This window comes from Aspergillus udagawae (assembly GCF_001078395.1).
Source record: "Aspergillus udagawae IFM 46973 DNA, scaffold_10, whole genome shotgun sequence".
Taxonomy (NCBI): Eukaryota; Fungi; Ascomycota; class Eurotiomycetes; order Eurotiales; family Aspergillaceae; genus Aspergillus; species Aspergillus udagawae.
The window spans coordinates 161,501-177,194 of record NW_025091273.1 but is presented as its reverse complement, the minus strand read 5'-3'; the positions used below and the strand labels follow the sequence as shown (position 1 = coordinate 177,194).

Here is a 15,694-nt window from a genome sequence, read left to right as displayed (position 1 = left end):
TGCGATCAGCTCGTGTTGGCTGCGCTGCACTGACCGATCTTGAGGCGGAATCATCGAACGATGCGTTGATCACTGGGCTGTACAGCTGCGTGATGCTTGACGTGCCTTGGCGGCTCGCTAGGCAAGAACTGGTGGGTTGAAATGGTACGAGTCGTCTACCAGACAATACTCGATAACTTCGGTATATGAGGGCTAATCCCTTCGGACGATCACCACTGGCCCATAGTACTCCCTCCGCCCCTTGACAGCATACATGACCAAACTGAGGGCCAACACGCCTCCGAAGATCACCACGCTCCAGTTAAAATTGTTCACTGTGACGGGGGTTTCACTCGGCCACAACGCCCAGAACAGTGCAAATATGCAGTACAGCAAGCCGACGATATTAACGGTCAAACCCCATCGGCCTAGATCCCACCGCCGCGGGGGCAGGGTATCCGGATGCCAGATCTTCCGGTAGATAATACAGCTAATGGAGATGATATAGGTGTACATGAGAGCCGCTACATTAAGCGAAATAATGGCATTGAAGGCGGTTAGCGAGCCGATGTTAATAAGGGAGAGGAGGCAGCTGATTAGGCACGATAGGGCGATCGCATTCACAGGTATTTTGCGTTTGGGGTCGACCTTGGCGATCCAGCGCGCGAAGGGCAGTCCTTTATCCCGGGCAAAGGCAAATGTTTGCCGGGATGTGGAAGCATTGAACAGAATGTTGCTGAAGATGACGGGAATGAGGATAATTGCCGTCAGCCCATTGACGCCGGCGACTGACGTGGCGTTCTTGAACACGTAGATGAACGGGAATCCGGTAGCGTCGGCGAGTGCGTCTTCGACTGAAGGAATGGCAAAAAGGAAGGAAATGACCACTACAATGGCCATGATGCCGTTGCTAAAGTACCCCCATGCGATCGCAATCGGGACGTAGCGTCCAGCGTCCTTGACTTCTTCAGACATGTGTGCCGTTGCATCGGAGCCTGCCAAAGTTAGAGCAATTCGGAACGAGGCAGCAACATACTCAGCGAAGCATAGATGGCAGAAATCTGCCCGATCAAGGCACTCAGCGCCATACTGGACCAGCCTCCTCCATTCGTCCACTCCGTGAACACAGCCTTGGCAGATTGATGCGGAGCCATGGCCCACAGTACAATCACGACTACGGTCCAGGAGAGGATATGCAGGATCATCAGCAGGTTATTAAACAGAGGCATCATGTCCGCCGCGTAGACGTTGAAAAAATAGATCACTACAATCATGGCGAAAACGAACAATGTTCCTTGCCACCGCTCGGGATTATATTCTGGATCACGAACGCTGATGAGCCCTTGGATGATTGTCCCGGTCAGAAAAGACCCTGACGCAGAGCCGGCCTGCCATGCTAGAACGGACATCCAGCCTGTGATGTAGCTTAGAAATTTCTGGTATCGCGGGGAAGCGAACTCGGACACCCAGTGGTATTGTCCGCCAGAGGTCGGGGCCCTTTGCAGTCAGCAGGTGCCTTGATCTCATACCCACGCAACGGAGACGAAGACGTACATGGAAGCCATCTCCGACAACGATGCGATGATAAAGCCGAACCCGACAAACGTCCACACATAGGACCACACCATGCCCGCGAGCCCGCCATTTTGCAGCCCTTGCGTGTTGGATCTGGATCACTCAGTATGATCGGTCGGAAGGATGAAGCGCACTCACATGAGAATAAACTCCCACGTTGCCTGAAGTACCGACGCGAAACTCAATGCCGCCAACGGGCGGAGATTCCTCTGTTGGTGTCAGAACATGGCCATATCACCATCACCGACTATTCACCTTTAGTTCCTGGACCTTTCCCATGCGCTGCATATCATGGCCATCATATACCGTTCCCGTGTGTTTCGCATTTGTGTTGGTCGCGCGTTGTCCTGCTTCCACCTGGAGCGAGGCCATGGCCAGCGCCTTGGATGCCGGCTGCATCGTAGAATTGTCATGTATCGATGCCATTGTCGGTTTATCGAAGTCTAACAAAGGTCCGTCGATATGCGCAACGATCAGAAGGAAGAAAAAGAGGGGAAGATGCAGGCTGAAGCAAGGGGGAGTGACGCTGACGAGAACAAACAAAACAAGCGAGGTGGGGTTACACAGGGGCATGGGCGTGCTCGTGTCTGTTGCTCTTCAGCTATGCTGACGTGGTGGGATAATAAGCATAACCCTGATACTAACAGTCAGCATTCTTTTCATCCTCATTTGCATCAGTGGTCAGGAGACTCGCCTTGATCCCTGCTGTCTAGGATGATCATGCAACTAACGCATCAACAAAACCTTCTTCACCAACCACTGCGATTCCTCATCATGTCAGATTCCCATTCGAGCCAGCTTTCTTTCCAAAATCGTAAGGCCAATCCTTGACTCTTAAAAAAGCCTGTGATACCCTCGCTGACTTCGCCTTCCGCTGGCCATATATCCCGGTTATCTCACCCGCTCTGCTTATATGAGCAGTTTATTACCTTAACAATGTCGCCCTTCCTTATGAGCAGCTTTTATCGACATCGACGTCAGTCATGACTACCATGGCTCTCCCGTCGGGTGTTAGTGGCCCTCCAACGGTGAACCGGAAGGATAACCATGGAGGGCTGGTAGTAGTGATCACCGGCTTCTGCTTGGTCCTGGTACTTTCATCCCTGGCCGCTCGGACGTTTTCCTCGTACAAGAGACGGATTATCCAGAGGGACGACTACGGGTTTATGGCTGTACTGGTAGGACGCTAAAGTTTCTTTGCAAATACAGCCTAATTTGGAGACAGGTTGTTGCACTGGCGCAGACGTCATTGGTACTGGCGCAGGTTCACTACGGCTGGGGAGCAACCGGAGAGAGACTTGCCTCCGCAACGAAGGAAAAAATGCTCAAGGTAAGTCAAAGCGACCGTGTGTTTCCTTCATACTGACATCCGCAGATGGGATACGCCTCCGATATTGTGTTTGTTGTCACCCTCGGCCTGTCGAAGATAACGACCGCAGTCTTCTACATGACCCTGTTCAAGCAGAAACTCCGTACCGTCATCCGTGGCCTTCTCGTCGGCGGTGGTGTCTGGGCTATACTGTCGGTTATACTGTTAGCCGTCCGATGTAGCCAGCGACCATGGCTCGATATCGACGCACAATGTGGCGGTTTGGTATGGTCAACGCTATCCAAAGTGACCCCATGCTGACAGACACAGTTCCAAAGATGGCAGGCAATCACCGCGATCGATATTATCCTCGAAGTCCTCCTCATCCTCTACTCCGCCCGAGCGATATACAGCATCAAGATCTCAACGCGACAAAAACTCGTCGTATTCGGCACCCTTAGTTGTCGAATCATGTAAGGTCCCTTCCCAATTCCGCGGTCCCGCTGACGAGAGCAGCCTCATCCCCCTGGCGGCTATACATCTCTACTACATCAAAGTCCAGCTAGATTCAGGTAACCCCACCCTCTATGGAGCGTTCGCCAGCATAACCGCGGAGCTCTACCTCGCCATGAGCGTCGTCTGCCTCGTCGCCTCGTTCATGAAGCCCGTGCTGGCCGTCTATGTCGATGAATACGGCATCGCCTACACGGACGATGTATCGCCGCCGAACTCCAAGTTGCGAAGTCATACCTCGTCGGATAGCAGGTCGCGTAGGTTGCAGCGGTCGGAGACAGAATACGACCGTGGCTGGGAGCGGATGCCAGATCGGACCGCCCCGGCTGCTTCAGGGGGACGCATCATAAAGACAGTGCAGATAAGTGTCAGCGATGGGCCGATGGAGCTGGAGAGGCGGGGGCCAGAGGTAGTGAATGGTGTATAATCTACTGTAGAAAGCTTCTTGGTCGATATTTGTCTTTGGACATCGTGATAGAAAGAAAATATTGCAATTTCTCAATTAGGAAGGAGCTGTCTGTTCGTAACAGAGGTAAGATACAGCTCGCTGATATCATCCCTAAGCTGCGGCTTGACACCTGCTTCAGCTGTCATGTTAATAACTGAAACCGTATGTGGCTGCCCCGTTCAGTCCACTGCGTCAGTCGAAAAAGGGAGTTGATCAAAGAATTGGTGCCAAACGTCAAATTCGGAGACTTTATGAGGTTGTGATAAACGAGACGCAATGAAATAGTTGTGTTGGATTGCCTACAGAATTGGGACTTCTCATTGTGTCGGTTTACGTACCAATTGTGTGGCAGTTCTCAGCGAGCGAATAGATAACTTTCGGGAGTCCCGACAGTATCCGACGGAGATTAAGGGGTTGCAATGGCTGGCTAACCTCGTTAATTTGAGACTAATGCATACATCAAAGCTAAATCGAGTTATATCAACACAAATTCATAAGAATGATAGTCGTGTGCATTCATTACAAACATGCAACAGTCACATGAGTGGATCTGGCCTTGGTCTGAATGACTCCAGTAGTCTAAACTGTATCCTACATCTTCTGTCCCACACGAGGGATAGAGAAATCTTGAAAGTGCCTGATGAGGCTGAACCATTCGCTTTTGATTAGCTGCAACAAATCCACAACGTCACAGAGTGAGACTTGGCCAGGATCTGCACCTAGGCAGCCACCATCCCCACTATTGGCCAGAATTGCAGCCTGTGACGTGGATCCTTAGGCAGCACTGTCCAAGAAAAATAAATAAATATGTGTACTTAGAATCAGTTCATATCACGAATAACATCACCCATCATGAACGGGACGGTCGAAAAGGTTCTGTATCTCTCCTCCCTTGCCGTGGGATCTTGGGTAGCCAAGAGACTCCTGGACGAATACGGCGAAATCCCGCTGCAACTGCTCTGCTCCAGCATCGAGGTCCATTCCTACGATGAGGCCTACAATTACCTCCTCTACTGGCTCATGAAGCAAAAGTTCGACATGGACAAAAACCGCTTGCTAGCCATAACGTCACTGACGAGCGGTCAGGGGGGTTTCTTCGGTGAAGACAACAACAAGGACAACGACGCGGCTGAGGAGGATGAAGTGGAGGTCCAAGCTGACGCAGAATACAAGGCCTCCCTGGCAAATACCCGTCCATTGCTCTGGGCTCCTTCAGCAGGGACACACTGGTTCCGGTATCGGGGTCGGTATCTCGCGCTCACGCGGGAGGTGGAGGAAAGCCGGCAAACGGTGTACACACGGACGGAGAAGCTGCGGGTCTCCTGTCTTGGACGGGACCCAGCGATTCTAAAGGAGCTGATGCAGGATGCTCGCGTAGCGTTCTCGCAAAAGGAGAAGGGAAGGACGGTCATCTACCGCGGCATGAAGTCAATATTTGATGGCGAGCTGGCCTGGAAACGGTCGACTTCTCGTCCAGCACGACCACTGTCGACCGTCATTCTGGATGAAGCGGTCAAGAAGGCTTTCCTAGAAGACATCCAGCACTACCTGCACCCCAGTACGATACGCTGGTACAGCGACCGTGGCATTCCCTATCGGCGGGGATATCTGTTCTATGGCCCCCCGGGGACGGGGAAATCCAGTCTTGCTTTCGCTGCGGCAGGGTTCCTGGGCTTGAATGTATACATGGTCAACCTGAACTCACAGCAGCTTACCGAGGATGCCTTGACGCAGCTGTTTCTGACGCTTCCGAGACGATGTCTGGTGCTGTTAGAGGATATCGACGCCAATGAAGTGACCGGTCGCCGCAAGCCGGGTGCACGGCGCCGAAAAGGGAAAAACGGCATCTCTCTATCCTCCTTGTTGAATATCATCGATGGGGTCGCCGCTCAGGAGGGCCGGGTGCTGATCATGACGACGAATCATCATGAACACCTCGATCCGGCGCTCATTCGCCCTGGCCGGGTAGACTACAAGCTTGAATTTCAACTCGCCAGTCGCGAACTCTGTTCGGCCATGTTTCGGAATATTTTCCAGGTCTACACCTCGGCTGAGGTGGATAGCGCGCAGGTTGCCTCTCACGCTCAGGGTGACCTATCGACGAAAGAAGGACCAGCAGTGGTTGATCTCCAAGGTCTCGCCAAAGCATTTGCTGAGAAGATTCCTCCTTGCACCCTTTCTCCTGCTGAGGTCCAGGGATATTTGCTACGGTATCGGGATTCGCCACAGGATGCTGTAGCCGGCGTCGAAACATGGATTGAGACATCGCTGGCCGAGAAAGCAGCTAATGACCATGTGCATGATGATAAAGAAGGCGAAGGTGGCAAGAGTGAATCTGAGGACGAGTCCGAGGAGGACGATAATGTGGATCCAGATAAACAGCCATCTCCTTGATGTGTTCAAGAATCATCCTTAGAGTAAGTGGCGGCCATTGTCCTGTGGAGTTGAGAAGTCAAGAGGGACGATCACACAGTAGATCTATTTCGTAGATTGAAAGTCTATCATAATATGCACGACAAAGAAAAATATCAGACAGCGATCTCTAAACAAAGGCACCCTTTCGTCCAAGGTAGATGATTTAGTCGCGTACTTGATCCTCTCTGAATGTCACGCTACACATCATCCTCACAGTTCGATGGAGCAAGCACAACATCATCGATAAACACCCTCCCCAGATAAGACGACCCCTCAAAGGTACAACTAGCCACGATATTCAGATACTCCTGCGCCAGTCTCGGCCGGTAATGCCCAGTTATAGACGTCCACTCGCCAGAGTTGAACAGCATATTGGTGGCCACGAAACCCGTAGTCGAGTTCTTGCCCATATACACATAGAAAGAGCAGTAGTTCGCGCTTGGGGATGCCGCTTGCACTTGCATGCTGAACGTGTAGTCGAGACTGGGGTCGAGGTTTCTCAAGGGCTGCGAGATGGTGTTGCCTCGGTTTCCAATGGCGGTTTGCAAGTCACTACACGCATCAGCTATGCGCTGGTAATATGTGGAAGGACATACAGGTAGTAATCCCCGTCATATGCCTCGGTTGCATTGCTTATCTTGGCCACTTTGAGGGCAGACGGGAACCATGGAAATAGATTGCCCGTCTCGAAGGATGGGTTGACAACGAGGTTGCAGGATGTTGAAAGGGCCATGTTTAATTGCTTATGATGATAGTAATTTATGATTCCGTAGGCAGGACTGCTCATATTTATCCCTTGAGCTGATGTTGACCAGAATCCTGCTTACAACTCGCTAAGACATTTCATGCAGGTGTCAAGCACCATCTCCACGCGGGAGAAACTGAGCCAATTACCGGATTCAGCTGTTGTTATGGTTACATCGCGTCAGCATTGGTCAATCTCTTCATTTGTATTTAGTATATGACTCCAATCAATCTCCTTTGCTGCCATTAAGGCTAAGAATACAAGCTTTTCTCTTTCTGTCCAGGTCCGAGCAATGTCTGCATCATTTTTAGACCCGGCAATGTCCACCATTGTAGTCACCCAGGATAAACCTGGCCGTGAAGATGCGCCTAAGATACTGGGAAAGCACAGATGATGACATGGCTATAAACCTACGGTCATTCAGCGAGAGCAGATGTTTATCAGCGTCAGAGTGAATGTGAAGGAGTCCTCCATTCTATCAGCTTCTCACAAACGAGCACCCAACTCGCCTTGATGAAGAATGGGGATCTACTTTCATATTTATCACAGAATCAATCATCCAAATCTTTGCAACTTTCGTGATTCCGGCAAATGGCCCATGCCCTCTGCCATATCTATGACCGCTCAGTTATTGTTACAGATATTGCTTGTCGGAATCGTCTCCTTGGTTCCACTCTAGCCATCGAATTCTGCAATGATACTGAATCAATGGTAATACCTTATGAGTGATGCCGACATGGAGACTGCTGATGACAATGGATATTCAATTCAGACGAACGTCGGACAATAGGGGCGGTGATCTATGAAGTCATAACTGGAAGCACTGCAAGTTTGATCTTCACGAGAACCGCGTTTCTCAACCTACGTGACCCCACAGAGAGTCTCTCTCAAGTACAGAGGACATCTGGCTTGGGCCAATCATTGAGATGCTAGATCCGGACTGGCCATAAGAATGCCGCTCACGTAGCTGAAGCGTTAAACGCCGTGTCTTGGAAGACAAGATCTCCTCCAACGGCATTTTCATAATTGGAACGGTCAGGGCGATTGTCTTGCTGGTGCTTTGGCCTGGAGACCGCAACGAGAACCTGTATGCAGTGTTGTTGAGCTATTTCTTTCCAGCACGGACGCATGTCTATATCCATGTCAGCATCTGCCAGGGAATAGGGATGCCTGGTTGTGCGCCATGCCGGTGGACGGCCAAAAACAACAACAACATCATATAAAGGATATTCCAACAGTTGAGAGGCACATTTATTCTAACTGTCGAAGAATAATCCAGGAAGAAGAACTATCCTTTATTATGCCGTGCGCTCGTGCTGATGAGAAATCTGAGACATCGACAGCAGGCATCAAGGCAGCCATCTCCACGCGGGAAGACCCAAACCAATTATCGAATTAGGCGGTTGTTATGGTTACATCCGGACGCCTTATTTAGTTGGCTTAATTTAGACCCACTAACTACATGACTCATCTCGATAGTTTGTGGACACTTCAAGGAACTCTTGAAAGCTGGAAGTCTTGAAGGCTTCAAGGTTATTAAGAGTGGCCTCAAATCAGGTGACTTTAAAGAATCGGACGCCCGAAAAATCTTGAACGGTTGAACCTCTCCATTCACCAAATCAAGCAACGTCAATATGGCTCTCGGTCTCACTCATCTCAGCACTAGCCTTTACAAAGGCCTTGCTATTGGGATTCTTGTCTCATGGAGTCTCACCGCGCTGAGTTTTACCGCCCTTGTCGCCCTCAACACCAACAGCACGTACCACGAGATCATCGCTTGCACCACTATGTTCACTTTCCTCGTGTGCCGTCTCCTCGTCGTCTGGAATCCGTCTTCTATGAGTTCTCAAAATGCCACCATCGCTCAGCTGATTGCATCCGCCGACTCTGGATCTCGACGGGGTGCTCTTGTCCTATTCTCGCTGTGCTGCACTTGGCTATATGAATTACTCAACCAGGCGTTGCTGTTGTTCTTCATGACGGTCTTCGGGGGCGTTATTGCCACAGCGATATACAATGATGCGTTTACAAACGGTGTGTATGAGTCTGAACGCGAGGACGGCAGCACAACCACCGTCTCTGTCCAGGTCAACGAGTTCAAGGAAAAGGCCGGGTTTGACCCGACAGAGATGTTCAAGATGATCCCGCCTCGGGTGTTGGTTTATATTGTTGGGTTGATGTGGTTGAACTTTTTGAGCTTGGGGGTTTATGTTCTGGGTCTTGCGGCGGTGTCCTTGAAGAAAGTGTTGACCTCACCTACATCTACGTCTACTGTGAGGAACGAGTCGACGGTTGATAAGGCAGTGTCTGTGGATTCAATGGAGTAGATTGACAATATCACTACCCTCCTCACCACGGTCGAGTATAAGCCGTCCCACAAGCAATCTCAATGACAGACCTCTGTTTTGGCGTGGGATTTCGAGTTAAAATAATGAATTCCCTGCCAATATTGCGGAATTCAAAACTGGAGCTTGATTCAATCGTTGACTTCCATCGCTCCGGTCTAGGTTATCGGCCGGCCCGTGAGGAGAGCGCGTAACCGACACTAAGACATTGCTGTGCAGTATCGAAGCGCAGGGCTCGAAGCGATTAAGTGTGAAATGGCCTGCTTCAATGGCCCAGTAGGCTTAGGGAAACAAATACGCTTTCTGTTCCAGCCACTACGGGTGCCTAGCGAAGCGCTGAATATTTAGATTGGGACCTTGGGCGCTTCGGATTCCCTCTCAGTTCCTTGGGTCGATTCCGACCCGTAGTTTCACCCCGCTCTGGTGTCCGGACATTTAGTGTCCGAACTGCCCCTGTGTCCGACTTCTTTGGCAGATGCAAGCCTATACTCGAGCTCCTGGACATAATTCCGTTTCCTAGCACGACTTTTGCGTTCATTTTCACGAACGCGGGCTAGCCTAGAAAGCTTCTGACCGTGTTAACTTCGAGAATTTGCAAACAGTCTGAGGCATTCAACCTTCCGGTACGACAATTACGTCCAAGCTTCGTCTCAAATGGGTAAAGCAAGCAGCCGAAGGTCTCCAAGTTCTTCATTCCGTCGATATCATTCAAAAGGGTACCGGGCAGGCGAGTAGACACATCAGCGATGGCAGCACGTAATTCAGGTGGACGAAGACGGGGACCTACTCCGTACGATACCATCACCACTTTTATGAAGCAACGTGGAGCGGGAAGCCAAAACCGGATATATCACATGTCGTAAAATCTGAGAAGGAATGATTGGCTGATACCCACTTTCTGCAAGTTCACTTAAGGAGTGATCCTATGGAACAGCCTATGACTACTGAATGATAGTAATCTACCGAGCGGATCACCCCGTCGAATTCGACCATGATATATTGAAGCTACCCAGAACAACCAAAAAACCTGTTTCTTTCTGTTAAATCTAGCTGGTATGGTGTGCAGGTTGCATCCAGTAAAGTGGCAGTAGTCTAAGCAAATGAGTTATGAAGTCACAATGCAAACTAAAGAACGTTTAAACATATAACTCTCCAGCACTTTCAGCCCAAAATGCCTCCCGACGTTGACGAAACTCCTGCTCAGCAATTCTCTGCTCCTCCGTTCGTCTATGCGGTGGAATCCTGCTCCATTCACTGGATTGACCCTGGAGCTCGTCCATCATTCGTAATAATGTCCTTCGTCTATCGTCAAAAAGCTCTCCGTTGAATTCACTCTCCCAGCCTGCATCATGATAGAGCTTCTGTAGCGCCCTCCATTCATTAATATTACGGCGTATGCCATCCCGGCCATCCCGTCTCTCCCCGCATTGCTGAACAGCAGCCTGAGGATCAGTTGGAAGGCGGATTCCACCAGGCCAAATGTTCTGGAATAAAATAGGATTTTCCTTGATTTTGCGTATTGGAACTTCCGCTCCGTCATCCAGGTCAAAGAATGGGACATATTCAAGTGTCTGAAATTTCTCAAGGACCTTAGAGAAAAAGTTCCTACATGCTTGGCGGGGGCAGTCCTGCCATTTCTTTTGGTTTAGGTGGCACCATTCCATTATTGTCTCTGCTGCAGAGGTTAGCTGGATCTTGGGCTGATAAGTATGAAGCTCAAGGACAAAATAACCTACGGTTATGGATATCATACAGCACATTTACTCCATAAAAACCGGGGAATGTTAGCCGGAGGATAAATGGAGGAAAGATCCCCTGCACCTCTTTATCTGTATGATCAACCCATCGCAGGGTCTCCAACATGTCATGAGCTATAGTTGTTTCTGACTGCTTTAAATAATTAACCAGCTTAGCACGAGGAATTAACTCCATTCCTTCATCATTATATCCCCAGACTGCGTCATTTCTAATGGCTGGCAGCAGTTGGACAAGGTCAATTACTTCAGGTTCAAATCCAAGCCTGTGAAGGAGTCCGACATCAGCATCCTGAGGTGGATACAGGACATCAGTGGGGGATATATAATGGGCTTTGACAAAAAGAGAAAAAAGGCGCGTGAGTCCATTAATGAGACACTTGTGTTTGTCGCGAATGGTATCCATAATGATTCTAATAAAGTGGTTATTGCAATGGGAGTCGGAGACAGCGAACGGAGAAAAGCGGACAGGGGAAGATATCGGGTAGTGGTGGTAAGCGTGTATTAGACTTGCTTATAATGACGTATAATACCATCTGTTAGCTTGCAGTCCTTGGCATACTTTTCTGTAATTGTTCGTACGTAAAATTGTAGATCTCTAAGGGAGCCAGATCTACACAGTTACGCTACTCTTGTCATGCGGGAATAGCAGTGGGGTATAGTGCATGATTACCCAATAGTTGGTTAACGTCCATGACTTCTGGTTTAAAAACCCCTGTTATTAACCTCTCTCACAAGTATCGTACTGCAAGTGCTCTGTACTTTCATTGAAGACAAGGGTAGAGAGTAGATACCGCCCAGACAGGTGAAAGTATGCTGTTTCCATCTATCATGAATACAGTACTGAACCGTATATTCTACGAGTTCTCCCTTTCTAGGTCTGTTGCTATGCCTCTGTCTTGATTTTCGTTGATATATCTGTGAGACATACTCTTTACGGAGTTGTTACGGACTCTGTGCCTCTTATTCTTGCTTCAGGCCTTAATTATCTGCCGCCTTTCTAAGGCCTCAAGCTTCTAGCTGCTAACCCGTAGCAATTATGTACCATAATCTTAACTCTAGACATATAAATTTTTTCCAAACATAATAGGGTATTTAGATATCCCAGTATGGCCTTTACAAAGATTACTACCTCTAGAGACCTCTTACTTAGAGCAAGATAGTAAATTGGTAGAAAATAGCTACCCCAATGCATTTTTTTCTATATTCGTTTATCTTCAACTTTCTTTCCTCTTTTTCCACTTAGAGATTTCATTTGGCCCGTTCGATCGAACTCGACTATATCTTTACTTAGACTCCCTTCACGCAATAAGCGTAGTCCGCCCAGAGGTTGTCAGGTACTGTCCAAGTATGGATTCCATGCCCTCAGCTGTGCAAATGTGATACCGTACTGGCTATCAATCTTAGAGCAATCATCTCCGGGCACAGCAACGTACCAACCGTAGCAAGACGAAGTGGTACCAGCTTGAGTTGGCGCTGGTGGTGCCACTGTCGTGCTGGTGGGCGAAGAGTTCGTCGAGCCGCTGGTTGACGAAGTGGTCGGACTGGCTGAGGAGGTGGCAGTGGCTGTCACATTATTGCCACTCACTAATGCTACACGGTAGGAAGTGTTTGCCCATAGATTAGTACAGTCCGCGTTGATCAGAGGATTCATCAGGCGGAGTTGGCTGAATGTGATGGAGTATTTCATCGCAATCATATTACAGTCGTCGCGCCGGTGCAGCTTCGAACAATGATGCCCTGATGTTATTACGTAAGGTAGAGAATCCGCCAAGAGGTCAAAGAGTGCGGGGGTTATTCGCATAAGACTGCTAGCACATGCTGACTTCACATACCCTTGAACGAAAGTCAGACCACGCATCTGCAGGATTGAACTGCATGTGATTCTCATTAATAAAGTCCCATGGCTGCAAATGGCAGTACTGTGTTTATTCTCATGATGAGTTAATAGTGCTAATAGTCTTACACGCGACAAACGCTACCAAGAACCAATTGATCCAATAAACTATGTAGAAAACTGGGCTCATTGTTATTGTGTTACTGTTTTCGGACAGTATTGCTTCAGCAACTGTACTGCTGGCATACTCCACAGTGTTACTTAGAAAATGAAACCCTGGCTGCCTATTCAAATGAGCACTAAGTGCCCTCGGCTGTTCGAAAGATCAAACCAACAGAATTACTCTACGGATAAGCAGTGATTGGCAGACGTTGGTTAAGTGTTCTGAGACAATAAGACAAGGCTGTGGGGCCTTTCGATGCCCCCTCAGGGACATCGAAGGTGCGATCTGCTTGAACTTCAGTGTTCAACGAGCTAGGCATCCTTTTTTATGTTGGGAATGAAGTGGACTATAAATACCCCTATTCTGCCTTCTAACAACACTTTCATCATAGTCAAACACAATATCTCTTCAACTACCCCGTTATATCTTTACCAATCTATCTCACCTTTGAGCATCATCAACATGCACCTTCCTTCCACTCTATATTTGCTCCTCCCTCTCGCCGCAACAGTCTCTGCACGGGTTACTATTGGCGACGGTTGCAGTGGAAGTGGATACGACTGTACTGTAGACTCTAATGCAGTTGCAGTTTGCAATGGCAGGCAATGGGTGCTAGCCGCTCAGTGTGGAACGGCATGCTGTGTGTGGCCTGGCACTCCCGCACCTTATTGCGCTTGTTAAGAGAAAACTCAGGTAGGCATCTCCGGGTTGAGAGACCAGCATACGGCCCTTGCAAGAATTATTTACAAATCTCTTATAGTCGAGCTGGGTTTATGATCTAAGTGGCTTGCTTTAGTTTGTGTCCTGGAACGGCTAGCGCATTCAATCTTCAAACTGTAAGAAGAAGACATGGCATGAAAGCAACACTTGGTTGGAAAGGAAATTATTTATGGTTATATGGGCTATATATCTACAGAGTTACTACAAGCATTATCTTTGGCTGATGTTGTCACACTCGTGCACCATATGCAGAAATGATCCAATAGGGATATGTTACTTTGAGCAAGTTCATGCAGCATGTAAGAATCCTTTTAGCACATAATCAGCAAATATGCAAGAAGTCAGTTCCAGCCTGAGGTTAATGAATATCAAACATTTAACAGGGGCTGGTAGTTAGCGGGTTAAGGAACAGGGACATGTTGCCGGACTGGCTAAGATCCGGCAGTAGCTCTATGGCGATACAATACAACAAACACCTTGACTACAGTAGACATCTTTTTCTGCGTATTGAGGTGCTGTAGATCAGCCCCTGCCGAGGGTGAATCATATCAGATAGCCTTCCAGTCAGCTGGGTGGTTCCCCAAAATACTCATCATGCCAGCTTTTGACTATGTCCATGTCAGTCCAGCAACCCAAAGCTAAGGAGCGTTTATAATTCAGCATCTCAAACCCATCATGATCCAAAATCTAGGCGGCTTCGGTGCTTTTGCTCTATATATCCTCCGCGTCCCCAGTACTGGAGGATGCGCAGCATGCCTGGCGCTTCCTTCCCCAGTGAGCTAACTTGACCCAAACAAAACTGGTAATAAGAACAGGAGCAACCGCACAGTAACCAACGATTATTGAGTGACGCCAAGTCTAGAGTTTATGGAGTCTATAGCAGCGGTTGTCCTCAAGTTTGAGTGCATGGTTTGTGCCTTGCTAGCACCTATCTTGCGCACCAATTCTGGTTGACTGCAAGCCGCACGCATTGCACGAAGCCCACGCGCCATCTAGACCACGGTGCCATTCTCTGGTTACCTGCAAAGGGGAATGTCGTCGCAATCGTGGGCTTTGCCGTGGTGTTTGGGTTTGGCAGTGGGAGTAACATCGGCCTTGTGCCCGCGTGCGTGGGCAAGTTGTGTCCGACGGAGCAGTATGGGCGGTACTACACGACGGTCTACACCATTGTGAGTCTGGGAGCGCTGACGGGGGTCCCTATTGCGGGGGAGATTCTGCACCGGTGCCTAGGGGAGTACTGGGGGTTAATTGTGTTTGTGGGGTATGCGTATGCAGCGGGGTTTGGGTGTTTTATTTTGGTGCAGTGGATGTCTAGACGTTGACTTGAGGCCACAAGTGAAGATAACATGGAATATTATGGAATAAAAGTACATGCAGGTAAATTTAGACTGTTCATATCATCATGCCACTTTGGCGTCTCCAGATTGATGTCTTTTACACCAGCAGCTATATACATATACAGATCATTTCTGCCAAAGAGAAAAATAAAAGAAAGGGAAAAAGAGGCGCAAAAATAGGCTTATGCAAGTCCCCATCAACCTTCTTCTCGGTCTCCTTCCGACGATCGAACCAGTAAATCTCCCGTTGCACATCCGCATCCGCCCACTTATCTGGTAGGACTTATATTTCGGTTCTTCTCTAAGGCTTGCTAAATGAGGATTTCCGCTGCGGCTTCATGGACAAAATGCAGCTCAAGGGAGTTTCCCGGCATGTTCCCAAGGGGGTTGAACCTATACCTTACGCCGTGCGCATCTGCAGATGGTAACTACGAGAAACGGCTCTGAAATAATGGCTGAGATATTATAAGCGCAAAATCGTGTTCTGGTACTAAATTCTCGACATTGTAACAGCAGCCCTCCTGAAATGAAAGACATAATAGGAGAGGCCAAAA

The 15,694-nt window shown here is 48.9% G+C and overlaps 5 protein-coding genes across 5 annotated transcripts; 3 read left to right on the top strand and 2 right to left on the bottom strand.

Annotated features, from left to right (window-relative positions):
* Positions 1-192: 192 nt before the first annotated feature.
* Aud_001862 (putative GABA permease) lies at positions 193-1,980 on the bottom strand (the record flags this gene model as incomplete). Its single annotated transcript, XM_043295864.1, has 5 exons — positions 193-974; positions 1,016-1,476; positions 1,534-1,647; positions 1,693-1,763; positions 1,810-1,980. 5 exons carry the CDS (start codon positions 1,978-1,980, stop codon positions 193-195), a joined length of 1,599 nt encoding a protein of 532 aa, XP_043151799.1.
* A 557-nt stretch (positions 1,981-2,537) lies between these two features.
* On the top strand, positions 2,538-3,803 carry Aud_001861 (uncharacterized protein; the record flags this gene model as incomplete). The annotated part of the gene is made up of 5 exons (XM_043295863.1): positions 2,538-2,732; positions 2,780-2,884; positions 2,930-3,148; positions 3,194-3,336; positions 3,380-3,803. The coding sequence occupies 5 exons, from the start codon at positions 2,538-2,540 to the stop codon at positions 3,801-3,803; spliced, it is 1,086 nt and encodes a 361-aa protein (XP_043151798.1).
* Positions 3,804-4,676: 873 nt separating this feature from the next.
* Aud_001860 (BCS1 and AAA domain-containing protein) lies at positions 4,677-6,218 on the top strand (the record flags this gene model as incomplete). The annotated part of the gene is made up of 1 exon (XM_043295862.1): positions 4,677-6,218. One exon carries the CDS (start codon positions 4,677-4,679, stop codon positions 6,216-6,218), a length of 1,542 nt encoding a protein of 513 aa, XP_043151797.1.
* A 218-nt stretch (positions 6,219-6,436) lies between these two features.
* Positions 6,437-6,972, bottom strand: Aud_001859 (uncharacterized protein; the record flags this gene model as incomplete). Its single annotated transcript, XM_043295861.1, has 2 exons — positions 6,437-6,791; positions 6,836-6,972. 2 exons carry the CDS (start codon positions 6,970-6,972, stop codon positions 6,437-6,439), a joined length of 492 nt encoding a protein of 163 aa, XP_043151796.1.
* A 1,646-nt stretch (positions 6,973-8,618) lies between these two features.
* Aud_001858 (uncharacterized protein) lies at positions 8,619-9,311 on the top strand (the record flags this gene model as incomplete). Its single annotated transcript, XM_043295860.1, has 1 exon — positions 8,619-9,311. One exon carries the CDS (start codon positions 8,619-8,621, stop codon positions 9,309-9,311), a length of 693 nt encoding a protein of 230 aa, XP_043151795.1.
* Between the last annotated feature and the right edge of the window lie 6,383 nt (positions 9,312-15,694).